This window comes from Rhinolophus sinicus, chromosome 7, assembly GCF_057876585.1.
Source record: "Rhinolophus sinicus isolate RSI-liver-muscle chromosome 7, RSI-T2T, whole genome shotgun sequence".
Taxonomy (NCBI): Eukaryota; Metazoa; Chordata; class Mammalia; order Chiroptera; family Rhinolophidae; genus Rhinolophus; species Rhinolophus sinicus.
The window spans coordinates 44,201,736-44,226,534 of NC_142507.1; the positions used below are offsets into that span (position 1 = coordinate 44,201,736).

Genomic DNA, 24,799 nt, shown 5'->3' on the forward strand with positions numbered 1-24,799 from the left:
TGTTAAGCTTGTAACTTCTGGAAAATTTAATCATAGATATTTAATTACACTATTTCCCTTTGAACCCAGACCCTCAAGGCTTTAGTAAAACTTAAGTTGTCTCCTGTATTCAGGTGGTTTTTTATTTGACTAGAAATGCTTTTTCCCTGTTAAAAAGCTTAGTCCAAATCTAGGCCTCAAAGTAAGCTCTTTATATGCTTGTAGTGAATTTTAATAGTTATTTCTTATTGACTGGTATCTCAACTAATGTGAAGTTATTTAAATTGGTAAATTGTCATACTATAACAACAAAAGATTGTAGTTCAGTTTTGAAGAACCTTGAGAACTATATAAATCCAAAAATATTGTTAGACTTAAGCACAGTGTTAAGAGTTGATAATTTCATCATTTGTTTGTATTTAGCATTTTTCAAATTTCACAATTTGTATATACTGTTGTTCTGATACTTTCATACATGCCAAAGGATTAAGGTAAGTCTAGATACTGAGAAATTTCTCCTTATCAATGTGAATGTATGAATGTTGTAGGTAATATTATCAGTCTTTTAGTCTGTACTATATTGAGAATTCTCTTCAGTGAAAATAGCTGGTGTACTTTGTGTCTAGAACTAATTCTACATAGAAATCCCTCAATAATTATATTTTCAGGTGTATCACAACAAAGTCACTGCTCAAATGTGATATAATTTCTATTTGTGGTGTTGTTTCTATGTGGTTGCTTGGAAATTTTATATATTAGGAGACTTTCTTTTTTGACAATTTTAAAGATTGTTCCCATATCCCCACATTTTATTTTTGTAATTTTAATTATTAAATGGTATTTCTTTGGCAGCTCTTTTAATATCCTTAATGTTTGTGACCCTTGGTCACTGCCCTTCAGCATTCTGATGTCAACTGCAGGATTTGGGGGTTATTTTCCTCCTCTTCTGTATTCTTTAGCTAAAGATACAATTAATTCAGGTATAACTTAAAAAAAAAAAAGAATTAGATACTAGTGTCAAGCAGATAATTTCCAGGGTTAATATTATTTCTAGTCAAAATTTTCCCAGCAGAAATGTTGTACTCAAAGTAGTTTTCATAGTTAAAAGTATCTTAAAGCCTTGATCAGAATTGCATTTTCAAAGAGACCTGTAGGATACTGGTTTCCGCAAACACATAGCCTCATTTTGTACTGGACCTTGCATTAATGTATATCCATAAATAAAAATGGGAGTAAGGAAGGTAGAGGTGGGATTAGTTGGTTAACCTGGATGATTACAAACATTTCCTGGTGATCATTTCTGCCAACAAACAGTATTTCAAGTATTTAATGTACACCGACTCTGTGGCAAGTGCACCAACACATTTTCAACCCCATGACGAGGACTTCAGATCACTGGAATGGGCTTTCTTAAAAGGTTTCAGCCCCTGTGAGCAAAGAAACCTACTGAAACAAGGCGTAATTTTGAACTTTAAAAATGAGATGGAAGCCAATATTAGAAGGTAGGCTGTTGTTACCTCAGCCTTTCATCCATCACCCTATTTTGTTATGTGGTCTTCTGGGTATTAACTACTTTTATTTAGTTTCATAGTAGTTAGATATGGAAAGAAAATGAGATGAAGCACACATTTGGAAATTTTGTGTTTTTCTTGGATTTTGTTTTTGTTTTGCTTTTACTATAGAAAATGAAATCTGATAAATGCAATTTAGGAAGATAGCTGTTTAGATTAAGAACGTAGACCCTGGGGACATGTTGCCTGAGTTCTGATCCCAGCTGTACAAATTACTACCTGTGCCCTTTGGTATGTACTCATCTTAGCCTCCCTTTCCTGAGCTATAATATGAATGACAATAACAGCACTCCTACCTGTGGCGATGAAAATGGTATGGCCCATCTAAAGTACTTAGCACGGAATATTACGTATTATCATCACTTTATTTTCTTTTCTGCTGATCAGAACTTTATAGTGATTCTGACTTGCTTTTTAAGGTTACTGTTTGGTTCCAATTGAATTTTTAGCAGGCAGTTTAGTGTTTAAAGGAATATTTAGTACATTATTCCTTTTAGCTAAAATAAGCTAAAGATGCAAAAGAATGAATGTTGTGTTAGATTCCTAAGACCTGGGGAACCGGTCTGAATGCTTTTATACACTTGTGAACCTTTATGCTATTCAGAACGTGAGACTGGTTTGTTCTGAGTTCCATTCCTCTGTTAAAAAGCCTTAAAAAAGAATCACCGTAGTGTTCATCGATGTCATTAGGGAAAAATACTTGTTAGAACTCTGAAGACCCCGGAGAACTCTGATTTATGTTAATAGTGAAAACTTACTTTTGGTTTAGAATTCTTCTAACAATATATGAGTGATGTCTGTAGAGTGTTTTTTATAAACTTTGTCTCATTTGATGTTTACAATTTTGTAAAAAAGGAAGGGCAGATGGAATAACTCCTACTTTTAAAGATGAGAAATCTGGGCTTCTAAGAAGTTCAGGGACTTTCCCAGAGATAAATAACTAGTTGTGTCTGCTATCTCTCATATTAGTTTTCATTCTGCTATTATCAAAGCACTTCTGTGTAGATTCAATTCCTTCTATGTGAAGAACCTATAATTTCTAAAATATATAAAACTCAAATTGTTGAAATTACTGGATTTTAGCATTTGCCAGAAGTATGTACCTTCTGTTTTGGTTTGATTTGGAGGGCTGGGCTATATATCAAATTGGAACATATACCAAGTTCTGCCATAGTATATTACTATAATTTTAATCTTATTTGTAACTTTAGAACTTAGAGATATGTTAATTGACTAAATATAATTTTGATTCAAAGGATATTATGAAAAAATTTTTCTCTGATTCTTACAATATTCCTGCTCAAGCTGCCCACTTCCAAAAGAAAAATCACTTCACTTTTAGTTATGTAAAAAACTAGTATGTTTATTTATATTGTAAATACCACGGGGAGATACATAATATTCTTTTAATTTGGGGATATTCTTTGTGCAAGAAGTTCAGTTCAACTATTTTTAGAACCTCTGCTCTTGTATTCATGGGCTGTGTGCAGATGGCTGTGAAAGCATACAAAGTAGTCCTTACCTTGCTATCACCAAAATTGACATTGTTCGAGAAGGCATTGCTAATTATGAAACAATAAGAGCAGAGGTTGCCAAACTACAGTCGAAGGCTTGTTTTTGCATGGCCCTCAAGCTAAGAATGGCTTTTATTTTGTTGTTTAAAAAAAACACAAAAAACAGAATTTGTAATATAGACGATACGTGGCCCAGAAGCATAAAATTCTGGCCCTTCACAGCAAAAGTTTGCTGACAATGAATTAGAAGAATATATATAATATAAAATAAAATGTAACCACAGACATTAGGGAATACAAATCAAAACCACTACAAGATACCTTTTTGCGCCCACTAGGAAAGCTATAATAAAAAAATGGACAATAACAAGCGTTGACAAGGGTGTGGAGAGACTGGAACATAGATCGCTGGTGGAATGTTCACTGGTGGGTGGCTGTAGAAACAGGCAGCTCCTCAAAAAGTTAAAGTTACCATATGACCCTGTAATGCCACTCTACATATATGCCCAAGAGATTTTGAAACATGTTTACATGTTAAAAATTTGTACGCTATGTTCATAACATTATTAGTCATAATAGATAAAAAGGGGAAACAACCCATGTCCATCAACTGATGGATAAACAAAATGTGGTACAGCCATAACATGGAATATTATTCAGCCATAAAAAGAAATGAAACACTGATACATGCTACAACATGGATGAACCTTGAAAAACATTGTGATAAGCGAAAGATGCCAGACACAAAAGGCCACGTATTGTATTATTCCATTTATAGACATGTTTAGAATAGTCAAATCCATAAAGACAGAAAATAGATGAGTGGTTGACAGAGGCTGGGGGGAGGGGAAGTGGGAAGTGATAACGATACGGGATTTTTTGTTAGGGTGGTGCAAGTGTTCTGCAATTAGACAATGATGGTTGTACAACCGTGTGAAAATACTTTAGACCACCGAGTTGCACACTTTAAAATAGTGAATTTTATGGTAATTGAATTATATCTCAAAAAAAATGTGATCAAAGACTAAGTAGTTTTTATAAAAGAAGTAATGAGAGGTCGGGTAAAGAAGACTAAAGCCATGAGTTCATGGCTATAACTTTGAAATTGGGGCTTGCAGTGTACCCCAAAGGGCATGGAGGATTTGGATAGAAAAAGAGGAAGTGAGTATGGCATTACGGATCTTAGGAAGGGTATAAACCAAGATACTGGTATTTATTTGGCAGAAGAGGAAGGCGTGGCAAGACGTAAGAGGAAGAAAGACAGCTGTCTCTTGTTTCCGGGGGCTTTTTCTAACCTGGCATGTTTAAATGATTCAGCCTGCTAGGAATAACACCACTATCATTTTCGTGGAATAAATTGTGTGTTCTTCTAGCCTAAGGCAGGAATTTTTTATTCCAGCCAGAAAGCAAGACCTTAGGGCTGTCTGCCACAGTACTTTTAACAGGCTACTGTAAGATTTTTAGTTCTCAGTACGAATATGCTTTGAGGAATTTGTTGCCATCTTTTTTGTTTGGTTTGGTTTTTAACCGATTTTAAGTCATACAATGTATCTGATTTTTTTGTTGTCGTTTTTATTCAGAACAAAAGTCCTTAATACTATTCCTTATTTTTGGCTACTTTACATAAAGTTCTTTCATGTGTATTGCCTCATTTAATCCTTTCACCACACCTGTGAGATAGATAGATGGTATCGTTCTCGAAGACGAAAGAGGCCACGTGATGGAGTGATGAGGAACCAGGATGGGGACACTCATTCCTGGTTCTGCCATTTACTGGTCATATGTGAGTTTGGATGAGTTATTTTATCTCTCTAGATTATGTTTGCTTATGTAAAGTGGTGATTGTAAGATGCTAGAGTTTGTATTTCAATAAACTGATAAAAGTAAAATTCTTCGAATCGTGCTTGACACATACTAAGCCTCAGTAACTGTTATGCTGCTATTAATAGATCATGAGACTTGAGTGAGGTTAAGAAGTCCAGAGTCTCCCAGCTGGTAAGTGGTAGAACCAGCACTTAATTATAGGTGTTCTGAATCCAAGTCCTGTTCTAATTGGTTTTACCAGATTTTAGTATGTACTTATTATTAGACAGATATTTAGAAACCTTCTGAACTTGCATTTAAGTGGAGACCAGAATAACCCAGATATTAATAGCACAAGAGACTCTGCCTTTCTTACAACAGAACTTTCGTTTCTAAACCCAGTCTTTGGCTTTAATCCACTGATACCCAGCCTTGGCAGTTACAAACCAAATTTTGAAATATGAAGGGGAAATGACAAAGGAATGTTTGATTTAACATCTTTAACAAGACGTTAACTTGAGTATGATAAAAATAAACAATTAAAAGCAAATAACACCTGGCGGGAAACCTGGAGTAATCAAAAAGGTAACTGTCCCTAATAAATACACGATTGATAGGAAAAACAACTATTTTCAAAGACAAATGAGAAAAGAATAGGCAGTTCACACAAGAAAAAAGTGTGACTGATAAATATTTGAAAAACAGTTTATCCTCACCAGCTAATCAAAGAAAGTTAAAATACCATAATACATTTTTTATTATACAATTAACAAAATAAAAACATTTAAGCTGAAGGAAGAAAACTTAAGTTGAAACTCTGTGCTGTTAGGGATATGATGAAATGGGACTTATATTCCTGATGAAAATGTAAATTGATAAAACTATTCATTTTCATGAAGAACCTTAAAAATATTCATAACCTTAATCTAGTTGATTCACCTGAGAATGTATTGTAACCTAAAGAAAAAAGGGGTGACACTGGGTAAAAATTTATACACAAAGATTCATTGCAGCATTATTTGTAATAACAGAACGTTTGGACATATCCAAGCAAATAGTTAAATCCTTGCACATTTATTGCAATATTTGTTTAAAAAGAGTTTTATTAAGAATTTTAATGACCTTGGGAAAATGGTGAGATAATGTTTGGAGAGGAAAAAAGCAAGATTCAAAATTGCAGCACTGTAACCTCTCGTGTCAGGCAATAAACCCAGCCTTCAGAATAGTTCATTCTGGACATTTATTGAGTAGTTCTTAAATGTCTGATATACTGACCTTCACCTACTGTAAAAATAAAATAATTTAAAAAGAAATACCCTCTTGAACCCAAATCCTCTTTCCCTTGTAGTAGTGGCCACCCCATTTCTCTATTCTTTAAGCAAACTCCTCAAAAAAATTGTCTACAATGCAATTTCCAATGTCTTACCTGCCAGTCTTTCCTGAGCCTAGTCAGGCTCTTGTCTGTCGGTTATTCCACTGACATTAGCTCGTCTCCAGTGACCTCCAGTGGTCAGTTCTCCGTCATCGTACTTGACTTGTCAGCAGCCTGTAAGAGTTGATCACTTCCTCTTCTTTGAAATACTTTTTTCTCTTTGTTCCAAGAAACCGCACATGTGGTTTTCCCCCTACCTCACTGACTGCTGCGTTTTGTCCTGCTTTGCTGGCTCCTCTAGCTATAATTTTTGTTTAAGTTAATATGTTGAATTACATTTTTTTTTAATTGTGGTAAAATACACATCATATAAAATTTACCATTTTTTCAGTATACAGTTAAGGGGCATTCACATTTTTGTAACTGTTACCACCATCCATCTCCAGAATTTTTTCCTCTTCCCAAACTGAAACTCTGCCCATTAAACAGTAACTCCCCATTCTTCCCTACCCCCAGCAACCACCATTCTGTTTTCAGTGAATTTGACTATTGACTGCTCTAGGTGCTTTACCTAAGTGGAATCATACAGTATTTATTCTTTCGTGACTGACTTGTTTCACTTACTATTATGTTCTGAACATTCATCCATGTTGTAGTGTGTGTCAGAATTTTCTTTTTTAAGGCTGAAATTCCATTGTATGGACAGACCACATTTCGTTTATCCATTCGTCTGTTGCTGCCACTTGGGTAGCTTCCACTACTGGCCTGAATAACGCTGCTGTGAACGTGGGTGCAATACAAATACCTATGAGCCCCTGTTTTCAGTTCTCTTGGGTACATACCCGGAAGTGGAATTGCTGGGTCATGTGATCATTCAATTTGTAATCTTTTGAGAACCACCATACTATCTTTCACATTCCCGCCAGCAATGCACGAGGGTTCTAACTTTTCCACACCCTCACCAACACTTCATATTTTTCTGGTTTCTTCATTTGTTTGTTTTGTCTTGGTGATAGCCATCCTAACAGGTGTGAAATGGGATCTCATTGTAGTTTTGATTTGCATTTCCCTAATGATTAGTGGCGTTGAGCATTAGTTCATGTGTTTATTGGTCATTTGTATATCTTTTTGGGAGAAATGTCCCTGTTTTTCAAAGTAGGTTGTTCGGTTTTCTTTGTTGAGTTGTAGGAGTTCTTTATATATTCTGGATATCAACCCCCTTTATCAGATACATGATTTGTAAATATTTTCTCCAGTTCTGTGGGTTGCCTTTTTATTCTGTTGATAGTGTCCTTTGGTGCACAAGAGTTTTTAAGTTTGATGTCCAATTTAATTCATTTTTTCTTTAGTTCCCTGTGCTTTTGACGTCATATCCAAGAAAGCATTGCCAAATCCCATATCATGAAGCTTTTCCCTGTCTTCTAAGAACTTTATAGTTTTGCTCTTATGTTTAGGTCTTTGATCCACTTTGAATTAATTTTTGTGTACAATGTAAGGTAAGGTCCTTATTAATTCTTTTGTATGCGAATAACTTGTTTTCCTAACACCATTTGTTGAAAAGACTGTTCTTTCCTCACTGAATGGTATTAACACCCTGTTTAAAATTATTTGACCATTTATATAAGGGTTTCTTTCTGGGCTCTGTAGTCTACAAATTTTGATATGTTGTAGTTTCATTTTCATTCTGTTCAGAATACTAATTTCCCTTTTGATCTTTTTGTTTGAATCATGGTTTATTTAGAGGTATGTTATCTATTTAGTTTACAGATATTTGGGGATTTTCCTAATGGCTTTCTATTATTGATTTCTAAGTTAATTCCATTGTGGTCAGAAAACATACTTTGTATGATTTAAATTGCTTTAAATTTTTTTAACATTTGTTTTATAGTCTAGATAATAGTCTATCTTGGTAAATGTTCCATGTGCACTGGAAAGTGTGTGTTTTGTTGTTGGATGAGGTATTCTGTAAATGCCAACTCGATGCAGTTGATTGATGGGGGTGTTCCCTTCAGCGTGGTCCTGCTGGTTTTCTGCCTGCTGGCCCTGTCGGTTACTGACAGAGGTACTGGCACCTCCAGTTACAGTAGCGGATGCATCTGTTCTTGGGTTCTGTCCGTTTTTGCCTCAGGTATTTGGCTCTCTGGTTAGGCACATATACATTAGAGATTGTCGTGTCTTCTTGGAGAATTGACCCTTTATCGTTGTGTAATGCCCCTCTTTATCCCTGATAATTTTTATTGCTCTGAAGTCTCCTTTGTCTGAAATTAATATAGTTACTCCAGCTTTCTTTTGGTTAGTGTCTGCATGGTATAACTTTTCATTCTTGGCTCAGAACTATCTAATGACTTACCAGATCCTACCAAGTAAAACCAAAGTCCTTATCATGGCCTAAAGTGCATATTTAGCTGTCTGTGTCATCTCTTCCCTCCTACTCATGCCTTCCTCAGTGCCCTCCAGCCGGGGTGCCCTCCTTTCTCTTTATGGAAATTACCTGGCATCTCAAGTCTCTTCCATTCCCTTCAGATATCCGTGCAACTCTGTTCTCTAACTTCCCATCACCTTGAGGTCTTTTTTTCAAATTACAAATCTCTGTGCTCTGTGAACTGCCTGTCACCGTTTCCTGCTTCACTTTTCTCCAAAACACTTGACCAGCTGGCTTGTGCCTTTGGCAGGCGAGAGCATGGCACACCGGAGGAAAGGAAAGACGTGTAGTTTGGCTGCAACATGGAGAATGAGAGGGAGCACATGGTGAGGCGAAGCTCGGGTAGGAGTTAGGGACTCAGCTGCAGGCCCCTGTCGGCCTCGCTGACCCTTCTGGTCTTTATCCTTAAGGTTAGTAGAAAATCACCGGAGGAATTGGGGAGGAGGGTCACAGCATGATTCACTTTGTCTTTGTATAAAGATCATTCTGGCTCCATTGTGGAAAAGACGGGGTGGGGGCGTGGATTGGATGTGGGGAGACCAGAGGAGACACTACTACAATAATCCAGGTGTAAGCTGGTGGTAGCTTAGTCCACTGGGGTTGATGTCCATACGAAGAGAATGTTTGGAACTTGTGTAGAACTTCAGACTTTATGAGAATTGGCAAGTCATGACATCCTGGCCTTGCTAAGACAGATTGGAGGTTCCCAAAGCAAACAGACTAATAAATCAGGATCCTAACCATAGTTGTCCAATGTGGCAATTTTTCATTAAAACAAAACGTTGATCTTCTATTTGCTTTCACTTTGGGGGTGGGAAGCATTTAACTTACTTGTTTTAGGCATGTTATATGTGCCTAATATATGTTACATTGTTTTAATTATCAGAAACCAGTGAGGTATCTTAATCCAGCTTTGTTTTGTTACAAAGGAAACTGCATATTAATAGGGTCGAATAACTTGCCCTGGTTTATAGGATTTGTAGAGCTTTGTTTTGGATTCAGATGTGCTAGCAGAAAGATCTTTCCTTTCAATGAGAGGTTGTTAATTTGGGTTCCTAGGTCTCCACTTCATCTGTGGTTTATCCCCCTCAAGTTCTCTGCTCAGCAACCTTAGGTGGCTTTCCCCCTATGATCAGAGTTTCCAGTCTTAGGCTATCACACAGGGACTTGGGTAGCTTGCTGGCTTGCTATTTAGACCAACCACATCAGTATCCTTCCTTTCCCCCTGCCTTTCATGCAAATGCTCAAGCCACCTAGACTTTCCTTTTTTTCTTTTTTTAATAGTTTTTTCATTAGACTCTTCAGTCTCTCAAATCTGTGCCTTTTTTCATGGAATTCCATGTGTTATAATATTTCCTCTACCTGCGCCCCTTCCTCTGCCTGACCTTCAAGAAACATGCAAGGCACACAGTGAAAATTCTCCCTTCTTTCCAAGTCCCCATATTCCTCACTTTCCTTCCCAAGGTAGTCTAAGCATATGCAGATTTCTATGTACATATATGAATAGAGGCAAGTGAGCATGTTGGTTACAGAGCATGAACTCGGGAACCAGGCTGCCTGAGTTTCCATCCCCGCTTCTCCTCCTAGATGTGTGGCTTGGGCAGACGACTAGTCCCTACGTCCTAAGCTTTTTGTGAGGATTTCTTACAGCAGCCCCTGGCCCAGGGTAAGCGCTCAGTAAATGTGTGCTGCTGTTGTTGTCGTTGTTGTTGTTAGATAACAAAGCATAATACGTTGAAAAGAGGATGGCATTTCAAATCTGGAGACATCGATTTGAGTATAGCCTCCTGGTTACTTTTCACCGAAGTCATTTAACCCAAGTTACACTTTGTACGGTTTCCTCATCTTTATAATGGGGATAACGATGTACAGTTTTGATTTTGATGATCTAAGAGATACAAAGGAGAGAGATTTGTAAATGATAAAGTTTAGCTGCTATTGGTTGCAGCATTTTACTTTCCCTGCCAGGGAAGTGCACAGCGTTTCAGCTGGTTATAAGAAGTGAAGTAGTCTTTCAAAACTAAAGATTTCAGAAATTAGTGACAGTGATGCCGTCTTGCTTTAGAATTTATTCTAAATTCATACTTTTACATTAGCTATGGTTTGCTTTTGCATTAGTCTTAAATTTTAAAATTATGATTATGTAATTTATATGGCAGTGCCATTAAGGGAATAACATTAGAGTAAATACCTCAGTGGAAATATATCAAGAGTCTAGAATTGATATACTTAGCTATACTTAGCATAAATTAGTAAACCTAATTTAGTAAACCTTATCTTTTAAGCAAAAACATTTTTTGTCTACTTAGAAAGTATTAGTCACTGCCTGTAAAATTTCCTTCATGGTTTACAAATGTTTTATTTGCCTGTGATGATAACAGTTGCTGAAAAAAATTCATTGTACTAAATAGATGGTAACAGATGTAAAAAGGGGTCCCTTTGATACAGTTCTTGATGATTTACTATTAATATATTGCTACAGTAGAATAAGCATTTACTCCTTTTTTTGACAACCCATGGATCCAAGAGCACATGTTATACCCAAAGGCACAGAGTAGGGGATATTTTTGGATACTGGGATGTCCTTTCTTCTTCTGTTAATTAGAAGCATTCCTAGTATTCAGCATTTAGGAGGAGAAGTTGTGGTCAGGTTCCTAAATGGTAGAGCAGCATTCGAGCCAGGCGTGTGGCTCCTAAGTCCAGGCTTTTAAACATTTCATCATACTGCTTACGAGGAACAGAAGGAGACTTTGGGGAGGGGCAGGTAGGGAGGAACCTCTAGAAATGAATATAAATTAAAAAATTAAAACTCAATAGGTAGGTTTAATGACAGATCAGACTAGCGAATTAGTGAACTGGAAGATGATCTGAGAAAATAAAGTGACAGGGATGAAAATCATAAAAGAAAAGAGAACTGGGAAATAGCTGGTTTTCTTTGAATTCCTTTCTTCTAAGTAATGGATGTATTTGTTGGCTGCTTTGCTTTCCAGCTACAGCTTCCACTTCACTGCTTTTCTGTGATGTATAAGATTTTTGACTATGTGACAAGGTTTCAGCAATTGAGATGCAAACGAAAGTTACACATGCGTAGGTTTGAATCTTATAGCTCTGCCTGTAAGAGGAAAGGAGGATCCCTTTCCTTCCTCTTTCTTCCTTCCCATTGACTGGAATATGTACATGGTGATGAGCTATTTTTAGCTGTGGCAGAGGGCAGTCCTCTAAGGATGACAGAGCAGCAAGATGTAAGAGTTCCGCTCTCTTACGCTGCTGTACCGCGAAGCTGCCACACCAGCCCTCACTGTCCCTCCCGACTGCCACATGACAGGGAAACAATACTTGCGTTTTGTTGAAGCCACGGAAGGGTCTGTTACACAGCAGCCTTAGTCAGTCTGTGTCCTCACTGATATACGAAGAGCATGGGAAGATTTAACAGTCTCTAAGCAGAATCCAGATGTGAAGAAAAATCAGGTCGAGGCAATATTTGAGATTATGATTGAGAATTTCTAAAACTACAAAAAGAAACAAATTCAAGAAGTTAAATCTTAAACAGGCTAAATAAAAATCTAAACCTAAACACTTCATAGTTAAATTTGCACACAGAGATCTTAAAAATAGCCAGAGGGAGAAGACATTACTTTCAGAAGATCTATAATTAGGCTGATTTATTGAAAGGAAAAATTGAAGCCGAAAGACAAGAGAAAAATAAGTACAGTGTGCTGAGAGTGAATAACTAAGCTAAAATACCTTTCAAGGGCGTAGGCAGCATGAAGTTCTCAGATAAATGAAAACTGAGATTTTACCATTAATAGAACGTCACTAAGACATTAAAAAAGATGCACTTTAGATCGAAGGAAAGGGATCCATGGTGGAGGGTCTGAGATACCAATCAGAAAATAAGAAAGGCTGAAAATTAAACAGCCAAGCATTTAATCTAAGTTAGGGAAAAATAAAACAGTAAATGAAATAATAGACATAAATACAGAAATTAAAGAAATATAAAACAAGTGTACAGTGAAGGATCAACAGGCAAAATTGATTCTTAAAGACTAAGAAAATTAACAATCCTGCTAAGATTGATCAAAAAAGGAGGCATAAATAAACAATAAGAATGAAAAAGGAGATGTAACTACAGATGCTACAGAGTGTTACAGTAGAGAGAAAAGTACACTCACCAGCACGTATCTGTTTAGGAAATCATTTCAAATGGTAGCTCATTGCCTGTGCTGTCATGATAGTGTAGTAATAGGAAGCCTTTCAAACCACTTTGCACACTTGCCAAAAATTTACTCCTGAATAAGTAAGAGGGTTGGATTAAATATTTTTATCCTTTACTTGCATTTTTGGAGAATTTCAAGGGTGCCATGAATGGGATAACTGAATCAGTCATACTTTACCAAAGATTTTGGTAAAGATTTATTTGGGGATAATTGATGGATAAATAACTTTTAAAACAGAACTTGTGTTCCTTTTGAATATATGAAGAAGTTAGAAAGTGTCATTTAGTGAGGAAATGCAAGAGCCTCAGAAATTGTGGAAACCTTGTTCTTTTAAGAAATATTACTAGTTTTTGATGCTTGTACCAACAAGTGATGGCATAATTCTGAGAAAGATCTATAATTCATTGTTTCCTTTTCTTTCTTTCTCTTTAAAAAAAATATATTGTCACCAGCCCTATGGTACATATTCACACTGTTCAGCTGAATTAAGAAATGTGCTTAGAGACAACATTGATCTATCAGGCCAAGTTTCTTATTTTCTGGAGGAGCAGTAGCAAAAATAGTAGTGGTTGTACTTTGTGGGTCAGCACTTCGAAGCACATTGTGCTAACGCGATGCAGAAGGGCAGAAGGAAGGCCTCGGTGGACGGGCGGCAGCTACAGGCCCGGAGAGCAACTGGTACAGCTTATTGGGGGGGGGGGTGTGAAATGGATAGATTATCTGACACGTTTGAGTGGAAGATTGTGCTGGTAAATGATTCCAGAATAAATACAAGTTATGCAAAAAAGGAAAGGTAATGTTAATACACTACTTTGCTATGTCTTGTTTAAGAGAGCTAAAATTATCATGTACCATAATAGCAATATCTAAAACTAAAAACCAAGAGATAGTAGTAGTACAAATGTCTTATTTAGAAATATGGAGGAAAGCACTCAAAGAAACAAACATTTGAAGTAGTTGTTAGGTTAAAGGGCTATATAATGACTGCTCTTTTGTTATAAGCCTTTTAGTAATGCCTACTAATAGTGTTTATTAGCATATATTTTATTTATTTTAATTTTACTTAAAAAATTTTTTTTATGGGGGAATATTAGGGAACAGTGTGTTTTTCCAGGACCCATCAGCTCCATGTCAAGTCGTTGTTTTCAATCTAGTTGTCAAGGGCACAGCTCTCTGGCCCATGTGGGAATCGAACCGGCGACCTTGGTGTTATGAGCACTGCGCTCTAACCACTGAGCAAAGTGGCCACCCTATTACTTTTATTTTAAGAGAAAGAGTTAAAGCTTTGGCAGAGGAGGCCAGAATGATCACAGAATTTGAAACTTTATCATTTGAAAAAGGAAAAAGGACTTTTATTAAAAAGAGGATATGTCCTCCAGTCAAAGGGCAGAGACCCAATAAGTGGCCACTACAAAGAAACAGAGCAGTGTAAAGAACATTCTAACAATTAGGTTATGCAGAAATGGAGTGGACTATTTTGGGAGGGTAGAGTTCGAAGGGCTAGATGACCATATCGAGAGAGATTTTTAGAGTGCATGGCCACAAAAGAACTATTTACTGTAGCTCAGGCATTCTGTTATTAAATATTGACTTCCATACTTAAAACAAGGAAAATCAACACCTGCTATTTATACAATATAAGATTTGCTACATGTAAGTTAAGTTTATTATTTTCTAAGTCTTAAACTTTTATTATTTGTTGTTTGCAAAATTAAGGTTTGGGAAGATTTCTTTTTATTGTATTGGGGCTACTGATCTGTTTTGTCTTATTCCTGTTATCTTTTGTTTACCTTTCTTTCCTATTGTTTATTTTCATTTCTAACTCTGAAGTGACCAAGTTTTCTTTGCCCCTTTTTTCTCTAGTGCTTTTTAAGTTGCAGGTAATCTGGTTGTTGACATTGCATTTTTCACGTTTAGATTTTTTTCAATGTGTATATATAGAGATTCAACATCTTTATCCTTTTCCCAAGTAAGAGAAAAACTTTAACATGCCTTTACTTTCTAACTCCTCCCAAACCAAAATGTTGAAATAATCATGGAGTTTTGTTTCCAAATTTTTATATATATTTTACAGTGATAATTAGAGTTCTAGCTGTAATTTTTACTGATTTATTTGCTTGCCATGATTTCTTGTTGTTATGCCCTTCTGTTTCTTGAATCATTTTGTTGTTGTTGTTGGAGTACCACCTCCAGTAATTTTTGATAAGTATTTTTCTTATTTAGTTCTAATTGCTTATTTTCCTTCTTAATTTTTTCTTTGACTCATATTATTTAGAATTGTATTGTTTAACTTATAAACATTTTGAGATTATATAGTTATGTTTTTATATTGATTCGTAGTTTAAGTGCATGGTGGTTAGAATATACACTTTGTATGATTTCAGTCCTTCGAAATGTATTGAGACCTTATTTGTGGCCCAGCATGGTCTGTTGTAGTAAATGACCCATGTGTACTTGAAAAAAGGTGTAATTTGCAGTTGTTGGGTGTGGTGTTTTATACACACACAGTGCCAAAAAATGTATACACATTTTAAGAAAGGAAAACTATTAAAATTGTAATACTCAATATGTACATACCTAATAAAAGATGAATACAAGTCACATTTGATTTCAGCAATTACAAGAAGTGCTCAAAGTGGTTACCATCAGCGTCCAGACATTTCTGATTACGGCGAACTACTGCTTGAGCAATGCTGACCAAAGTGTCCACTTGTATACATTTTTTCTGGCACCCCTGGTATATACACAGAGGGTGCCAAAAAATATATATACACGTTTTAAGAAAGGAAAAAAACTGTATTAAAATTGTGACACTCACTATATACCGATAACAAAAGATGAATATAAGTCATGTGTAAACATTTTTTTGGCCCCCCCCGGTATGTATTTAAGTTGAGTCATTATTTGGTCAAATCTATATATCCTCACTGATTTTATTTTCCTTTTCTATCAATTACTGAGTTATGTTAAAATTTTGTGATTGTGTATTTGCCTAAAATCATGATCACATATTTGCCTACTTTTCTCTTGAGTTCTGTCAGCTTTGTTTATTTTGCCTTGTGTTTTAATTTTTTTCCTATTGAATATTTATTAATGCAATTACTGATACATTTGGATAGTCTGATATCTTTCCACTCATTTTCTGTTTTTCCGTTTGTCCTTTCTTCCTTCTGTTTTTAGTTATATTCCAAAGTGTAGTGGCTTAAAACAATAGCCATGTATTACGTATGGCTCCTGTTTTCTTGTGTGGACTTGGGGAGTGGCTCAGCTGGGCGGCTCTAGCCGAAGGTCTCTCAGAGTGTGGCAGTCAGATGGTGGCTGTCTGGAATCTTCCTGAAGGCAGATTCTTTATTCATGGTTCTGGGAGGACTCACACAGCGAGGGCCACTCTGTCTCTTTGGTCTCTGCAAAGTGGCAGCTTTCTGGCACCTTGCCAGCCCTGGCACCCTTTCTAAAAGCTTCAGAAGCCAGACGACATCACTTGTGGCTCTTTTAGTAAAGCCACCCATATGCAAGGGCAGGGGAATGTTCTCTCTCTAGAAACTTTTTAGGATTTTGTCTTCACTTTTAGTGGTTTGGAATTTCAACCACAACACTTTCAGTTGTGAATCTTTGATGATGATGAAGAGGCCTGCGTTCCGTGGGCACTTTGCATCTGACTCTTTCTTAATGTACCTCTTGGGAATGTCCGGTTATTTCTTTCCTTTTTCTGTTTGATTTCTAGACTTCCTATCAGATAGCTGCTGGACCTACCCTCCTTACCGCTTTCTTTCATACATCCCATCTCTGTCCTTTTGTTCTGCTTTCTTTGGATGCGTTCAGTATATCGGTTCACTAACTTGCTTTTCAGCTGTATCCATTTTTCTCTTCAGCCTATCTACTGAACTGCTTTTATTTACATTTACATATCTATCATGACATCATTTATTACAGAAACTATACAGTTCTGTGCTGTATTCAAGACATTTATACAAAGTGACATTTTGGGATTTATTTGGCCCATAAGCTCGATATCGGTGAAAACTGACATACGTGTCCTTAGTAAGCATGTTGACACTTCATCCGGTGTGAGGGTCTTTTATTCCAGTTGTGCTTCCTTTGGCAGACGGCTAGGCTAGTGTGTTTTACTTAGTACCACACTGAGGATGCCAGAGAACGTGGTTTGCCAAGGAGTAATCTCCTAAGGTGCAGTGTCATACAGCAGAGGGTGCAGTCTAACTCAGTGCAGTCATCGTTTCTTTGCACTTACTTGACAGTTGGGGTTTTACTGTTTTACACCACGTGTTTTCAGTAGAATTCTGCCGTATTGCATAACCACAGATAACCCAGGCTAAAGGTCAAACTGGCTTCATTTCTGGAGATAACATTTCCAAGACTGTCTGGAATATTTTGTGCTTCTAGTGGTTCCTTCATGGACTTGAGTCTGTGATACAATGTGTTATCTTCTTCATCGTGGCTCTTTTCAATTTCTCCTTCAAATGTGAAGTGATTTTTCCTGTTCACTGTCACTTGCTTTTGGATAATTTCTTTCACAGAAAACTTAAGGCAGCATTTTTGTCCTCGTGCTGGAATATCCTCCATGCTGGCTTGTTTGACTGTCTACACCAGAAACACCTTGTGGGAGTCCCCTGCTGGGAGGTGATGCACTTCTCCACCGAGGCCGCCCTGGAGCTGGGTAATGGGACGCGGGACGTCCATTCTTGGTGAGCTGCTGCTGGGCGAGCTCCGGTCTCCTCACGTTTGAGGGCCAAGTACACGGCCAGTGCACTGCTGCCCGGTCACCACGCCCTGAACTTTTTCTTTCCTTCTTTTTTTTTTTTTTTTTTTTTTTTTTTTGATGGTTCTATTTTATTTCCTAGGTTTCCAGTGAGTCTTTTACGTAGACTTGGTAACTTCACAAGTTTCTTTGAGGATGTTACATTTACTTTACAGTCTTTTATAGGCCCTCTTGACTGTTTTCTTTGATTTTTGTTCTGTTGAATTTATTGCCTCTGTCAAATTGTTTTCCTCAAATCTGTGGTTAACTGTCTGCTCTTTTTGCGAATCCACGTTGGCCTTTGCTATTTACAGGAGTTTTTCCCCTTTCATTGTGGGAAGGGGATAGGAAATTCTGTTGGGCTGAGTGTGCCTGGTTTTAAGAGTGTGAGGCTAATTTATGATCTTCACTTACAAGTTCATTATGTCTGATCATTTAATCTCTATATACATCCTCCCCGGAGAGTACTAGTCTTGAGAAGAACAAGAAGAAAGTATCAGTGTGATTTCATGTTACCAAAAAAGTAGAATTTCCATTGTGATGTACTATGAAGAACACTGTTCTTTATTTGAGAAAGTTAAATCTTAACCATGATTTCCATATTTACTCACCACCACCACCACCACCACCCGGCCCTCAGCATGTTGTGGTCAGTTGTCAGTTTTAAAATATTCATGGCTTCTGTAAATATTTAAATATAACCAATAAAATAACTGCTTGTTAAGAAACTACCTTCAGTGTTCCTAATGTAAAAACATTTTTTCTCAAATTTTTTGTCACAACTAAGTTTCCTTTAATGAATTTTGTTTTGTAGGTTTAGTTGTGCAGGAGAAACAATTTCACTTTGTAATTAGTTTACGTGTTTAAAAACAAAGTTGGGATCGATTTGTACCACAAAGATAATCAAGTTACGTTATTTTATGAAATTTAGAAGTGTAATACTTTTGCTAAAGGAAGAATGAAAAAAATTGCTGTATAACTTTGGACCATAATGTTAGGGACTTGAGATTGACGTAAAATGTAATCATAGCGTAATGTTTATTCTCGTCCTCCTTATTTGTCAGGGAATCTTAACCAGAGTGAGGAACTTTCTGGTGCTGTGTCGGGAGTGCAGGGCACGAGAGATTTCCATAAAAAGGCATGGGATTTGCTTGGAAGAACATAGAGCTTTTCTAACTTGGCAGAAATGAGTTAGAACTAACCTCTTTAAAAAGAAAAGATTAATCCACGTTATTCTTTATTGGGGGGGTTCTCTTTTTTCCTTTTAAAATGTTTTCATATTTTTAAACTAGATTGTGAAAGTGTGTGTGTGTTTTCATATCTGAGCTATATCACTCCTGTATTTGCGTGTGTACGTATGGATTTCCATTCATAAGACAGGGCATGTTCTATACACACATACAAAAATGGCTTTGGAACTTGAGTATCTTACCACTTGAGTTGAGGAACAGGGGCTAAATATTTTATTGTTGCAGAATACCCGGAATAATTTGGTATGTCTGAGTGCTTTCCTCAAATTCTACTGCCCTAGGAGACACTTGGGGGAGTACAAATGAGACTCACTGTATTAGGATGCCCTCTTGAAAGATACACATTTATGGAGCAGAGAACTGACGAACTCACATCTTGTTAAAATGGCAGCAGTCCCCAGACTAAGCATCACTTGGGGCCTGGAAGGGAGTTGGGATATGAGGGGCTGTCTGCGTGAGATACATGCTTTTGTGTTTAACGGTATGTTTTTTCCTATTGAAATGAGAGAAGCACCTGACACAGACAGAGAGGTGTAAAATGACTAGTGTCCAGCGCAAACCTCTCCCACCGCCCTTTTTTCTCAGGTCTCCTGTCCATCTACCCTGTTTCCCCGAAAATAAGACTTAGCCAGACCACCAGCTCTAATGCATCTTTTGGAGCAAAATTAATGTAAGACCCGGTCTTATTTTGCTGTACTGTAAGACCGGGTCTTGTATTAATTTTTGCTCCAAAAGACATTAGAGCTGATGGTCCGGCTAGGTCTTATTTTCGGGGAAGCACGGTACGTAGTAAAATGTGGTTGTTTCTCAGGGCTCAGTTCTTCGCTTTCTTCTGTTTTCACCGATAAATGCTCCTTGTTGATCTCATCTGTTGCGGTTTCAACTACGACCATCTTTTAGAACAATTCCTAAGTCTGTACTTCTAGCCCACTGGTTTCTACCGAGCTTCCAGACTTGGGTTTTTAAACATATGTCAGATAGCTCTACCTGCTTTCCCACAGGCGTCTCAAAGTTGAGTTTTGGCAGAAAGTATTAATTTTCCTTTTAACCCTCTTTTTGCATTTCCTGTCTTAATGAGAGGTGTGCTACCAGCAACCTGATTTGTCCAAGCTAAATATCTAGGACTTACCTTCAACTCTTCTTCATTCTCCTTCATTCTAACCTCCAGTCAGCTATGGAGTCCTCGCAGTTTTACTTTTAGAAACCAGTGTCCCCTCTTCAGCGCCTCCTGTGCAGGCCAGTGTCATTCCCAGCAGAGCATTACAGTAGCTCCCTAACTGTTCTCCTGCATCAATCTCTCATTCCTTCAGTCCATATATATATACTGTTACCAGTTATCTTTCCAGAATATATAGCTAACTATATTACTTTTTTTTTTTTAATGACTGTTTTCTTCTCCCCACTGCTTACTAGATAAGCTGTAGACTCTTTTCACGTGGCAAATGCCTTTGCGAGCACAACCCAGCCTCCATACCCAGCTGCATTTTCCATACCTTCTTTTTAAACCCTGTGTCCTAGCCACACTGAGCTCTGTGGTAATCCCTGGATCTTCTCTACTCATGGTTTAGGGTATTTGCTCAGGCTGAAGTTTCCTCTGCTCAGAATGCCCTTCCCTACATACCTGGAACTTTCCTATTCAGTTTTTCACTTAGCTCTTATGTAACTTGCATTGAAAAACTATCCTGTACTCTCGTCTGTTTCTCCATCCCTCCCCAACCCTTTAATTTTGTCTCTGTAATAACTTCACATCATCTGGTAGTTACTTATTTTTCTTCCTCTAGGAGCTACTTGAGGATGGAAAACATATACTTTCATTTTTGTGTCCCTGGCACCTGGGAGGTGCTTTGCTAATGTTTGATTCAGAACAACAACCATACTTGCCATCGTGTTACGTAGTCTACTTTACCCTTACTGTGGTTCTTACTAGTTTGCGCTGCTATAACAAATTACCACAGACTGAGTGGCTTAAACAACAGGTTTATTTTTCACAGTTCTAGAGGCGGGCAAGTCCCAGATCAAGACCCTGGCAGATGAGGTGTCTGGTGAGGACCGGCTTCCTGCCTTTAGATGGCTGTCCTGTGTCCTCACCCGGTGAGAGCGAGAGAAGCAAGCGCTTGGGTCTCTTATAAGGGCACGGATCCCATCAGGAGGGCTCTGCCATTGTGACATTATCTAATACTAATGACCTCCCAAGGCTCCACCTCTTAATACCATTGAATTAGGAGAAGGCTTTCAACATAAGAATTTGTGGGGGACACATTCAGTTCATAACACCATGTACGTAATTGGTATTCTGAGAAATTTCCCCTTTTTCCACATTGAATTTTCTTAAATTCTGTTTAGCTATAATTTACATGTAATAAAATGCACCTATTTTTAAATGTACAGTTCAGTAAGTTTTGATAAATATATACACCCATGTAACAACCATCACAATCAAGGTACAGGTCATTTTCATCACCCTAAAAAGTCCCCTTGTGCTCCTTTATTGTCATCACCCCTACCCGACCACCACTGGTCCCAAGCAGCTTTCTGGCACTGTAACTTAGTTTATCTTTTACAGAATTTTATATAAGTGGAATCATACAGTATTCACTCCTTTGTGTCTGGCTTATTTTACTTAGTTTATTTTTGAGATTCATCTATGTTGTTGCCGCTAATAACAGTTCATTCCTTTATGGTCTTAAGTTTCTGTCTTTTATCATTTTCATCCACCTGAAGAACTTCCTTTGTTTTTTAAAAGTGTTTGCTGGTGAACTATTTTCCCCAGCTTTTTTTTTTTCTTCTCAATTGGAAAGAAATCTTTCACTTTCATTTTTGAAGAATATTCATTGTATTTAGCATTCTTAGTTGGCCACTTTTTTCTTTAAACATTCTAAAAATGTTTCTTTTGTTTAGCTTCTTGAAAAGTCTAAATTCTTAAATTTCTCTGTATCTAAACTTTTTTCTCTTGCTTCTTGTAAGATTTTCTTCTTTTGACAACTTTTCAGGAATTTGATTACTGCCCCGTGTACTTTTCTTTGTATTTATACTGATGAGAGGGTTTTTTGAGTTTCTTGAATCTGTTGATTTATATTTTTTATCAAATTTGGAAAATATTTTGATAGCATGTTGTTCTGTGGTTCTTCTGTTTTTCTTCTTTTCTCCCTCCCCTTCTCCACCTTCTCCCCACGCTTTACCCTCTTCCTCGTTACCTTTTTTCTATCTGCATCTTAGTTCCTCTGAAATTTCCTTCTGCGATACCTAATATACTATTAATCTCTCCCAGCAGTATTTCCATTGCAAGTATTTTTTTGAACATAGAAGTTGGTTTTGGTTCTTTTTTATGTGTGCCATTTCTCTCCTCATTATATTTTCCTTTCAATCCTTGAGCATATTTATAATAGCAGTTTTAGAGTCCTTACATTATCTCATTTCTGGGACTGTTACAACTGATTCATTTCACCCCGGTTTCAGGTCACATTTTCTTTCTTCACATGTCCACTAATTTTTTATTGGGTGCTATGGACATTGTAAATTTTACATTGTTGAATGATGGATTTATTTTTCTTGTAAAGAATTTTGGATTTTGTTCTGACAAGCAGTTGAATTACCTGTGGATTGGCTGTATCTTTTTGAGGCTTGTTTTTAAACTTCGTTAGGAAGCATCTAGAATATCTTTTACTCTAGGGTATGTTTACCTCTGCTACTCGAGTATGAATCTTCTGGGGTTTCAAGTGAATTAATTGCCTGTTTTTCAACAAGGAGGACTTTTCTGGTCAGAACTCCCAATATTTCCTAGCACTCTGGGAATTGTTCAGCTTGTAGATCCCTATTTATTCTTTGCCTTAATGCCTGGAGTTTCATCCTGCATACCCAGCTTAATGATGGGCCAGACTCAAGTGGACCCTGTGCAGATTTCTGGAATTTTCTGTGCAAAACTCCCTCGTCTCTGGTGTGCTTCTGGCCTCTGCTTGAATTCTTCCTTCCTGCGCCACAGTCGGGAAAGTGCCTGCAAGCGCAAAGCCAGGGCCGTTGTAGGTCTCACTCCACTGCCTTCCCACCTGTCAGAGACCACAGTCCTATACGGCTTATTGTCCAACGTCTGAAAACAGTTGTTTTCATATATTAATATTTTGTTTGCTCTTGTAGCGGGATGGAAAGTTCCATCATAGCCATTGGAAATTCCTTCCTGCCCTTTTACTTTTTAAGATAATCATAGAGATACAAAATAAAGTTTATAATCACTTTTTTTCCTCTCTAGCAATTTGGGCCTTATGGAGTATATGACTAATACGTACCTATAGAGTTTTAACAATTTTACCCATAATTGCCATTCGTAGCCTAATAATTTTTGAGGTAATAATTTACATGGTTCAGCTCAATACAAGAATGAAAAAAATAGTATAGAATTACTATATGATGTTTTAAGCAAATAGCATGTACATTATATTAAAGCTCATGAAGGAACTTTTTTAAAAAGTACGTAAGTTGTTTAAATAATAGCTTCATAAATAATTAGGTTGATGATTGTAGCTATAACTACTAGTTTTAAGCATCTTATTTTCTGATCAAACAGTCTTAGAAGTAACATGAATGGGCTGATTGATGCTAGTCAAAGATGATCTTTAATGAATTAAAATGCCCGGCAGCTGTCCTGTAAACTTAGGTTAAAATGTGCATGGTTTTGCTGTGTAGCCTCTGTCTTCCCCTTGATCGTCTTAAGGGGACAAGCAAACAAAAAACAAAGTCTCATATTATTTCATGTAACATTGTGCATTCTTAGGCTAATCTTAGCATCCTTATTAATTTTTTTATTTTTGTTTTTTGTTTTTCAGATTGTCAGTATTTAAACAGACCCCATCATGCGTGAGTACAAGCTAGTGGTCCTTGGTTCAGGAGGCGTGGGGAAGTCTGCTCTGGTAAGTCAGCCACCCGACTATAACTAATTAGGATAATGCAAGAAGAACGTTGGTGATGTCTTCTTGCTTTGAAACTTATAGTCACTAAAGAGAAAAGATAGCAGTATGTTCTGTGTGCCTCGTATCAAGCTCAGAGGGAACAGGATTCAGTCAGTAACCATGAGTGTGTAGTTTCGTAATGGCGGCTCATCCATTGTTTCACTTACCAAGTATTTATTGGCTACCGACTGTGTATCTATCAAGCACTAGTGTTCGTGATTCAAGAGGAATAAGATTGTTCTCATCTTTAAGAAACTTAACAGTCCAGTGGGGGAGAGTGATTATTATTAATACCAGTGGAGTAATTCCTACCCCACCCACACCCCAGACTAAGTGGAATGAAGGTTATTTTTTGTATATGTGCTGTATTTATGTAGTAAATATTTATTGAGCTTCTGCAATGTCAGACTCTAGGATTACAACCATCATAGTGAACAAAAACCTTCATGGTCCCTTGTGGAGCTTACATTATCGTGGAGGATGTGTGATAAACACACAGTTAAACAAGGAACTACTTGATTACAGTTATGAGAGAGAGACTTTGAAAGAAAAGTACAGATTGTTAAGAGAGGCTCCGATGACAAGTGCATTAAATTAGCGTTTAAACAGCTAAGAGAAAGGTCACCGCTGCTGGGGCAGGAGTGAACAAGGGGCACGTGGGGCAATGAGGTGAGAGGCAGGCAGGGGCCTGATCATGAGTTGAAGACTGTGTAAGAACTTAGAACTTACTTCTAATGACTATGAGAAGCCATTGAAGGTAGGGTTGGAGGTTGGCAGGCGGAGGACAACTGGGTATGTTTTAAAGAGAGCACTTTGATTGCTGTGTAGAGCAATTTAGACGAGACAGAGGTGATGTGAGGGACAAGTTGGGAATGAATGCAGTACCCCAGGTTGTTTGTGGAAGCTCATATTAGGCCCATGGCAGTGAAGAAGAGAAAAATAGACGTTTTGAGAATGAAATGGGAGGTAGAGTTG

At 37.3% G+C, this 24,799-nt stretch overlaps 1 protein-coding gene and 1 pseudogene across 3 annotated transcripts in view; one reads left to right on the forward strand and one right to left on the reverse strand.

Moving 5' to 3' along the window:
• RAP1A (RAP1A, member of RAS oncogene family) overlaps nucleotides 1-24,799 on the forward strand; it is a 68,920-nt gene that overhangs the window by 26,658 nt on the left and 17,463 nt on the right. For 2 of the 3 annotated variants that reach the window (XM_074319239.2, XM_019730434.3), the window contains exon 2: nucleotides 23,702-23,785. In XM_074319239.2, the coding sequence (XP_074175340.1) occupies nucleotides 23,729-23,785 (57 nt within the window). In that variant the 5' untranslated portion in view covers nucleotides 23,702-23,728. The remainder of the gene's footprint in view (nucleotides 1-23,701; nucleotides 23,786-24,799) is intronic. The other variant, XM_074319242.2, reaches the window with a different exon arrangement.
• LOC148757793 (latexin pseudogene) lies at nucleotides 15,088-18,056 on the reverse strand (annotated as a pseudogene).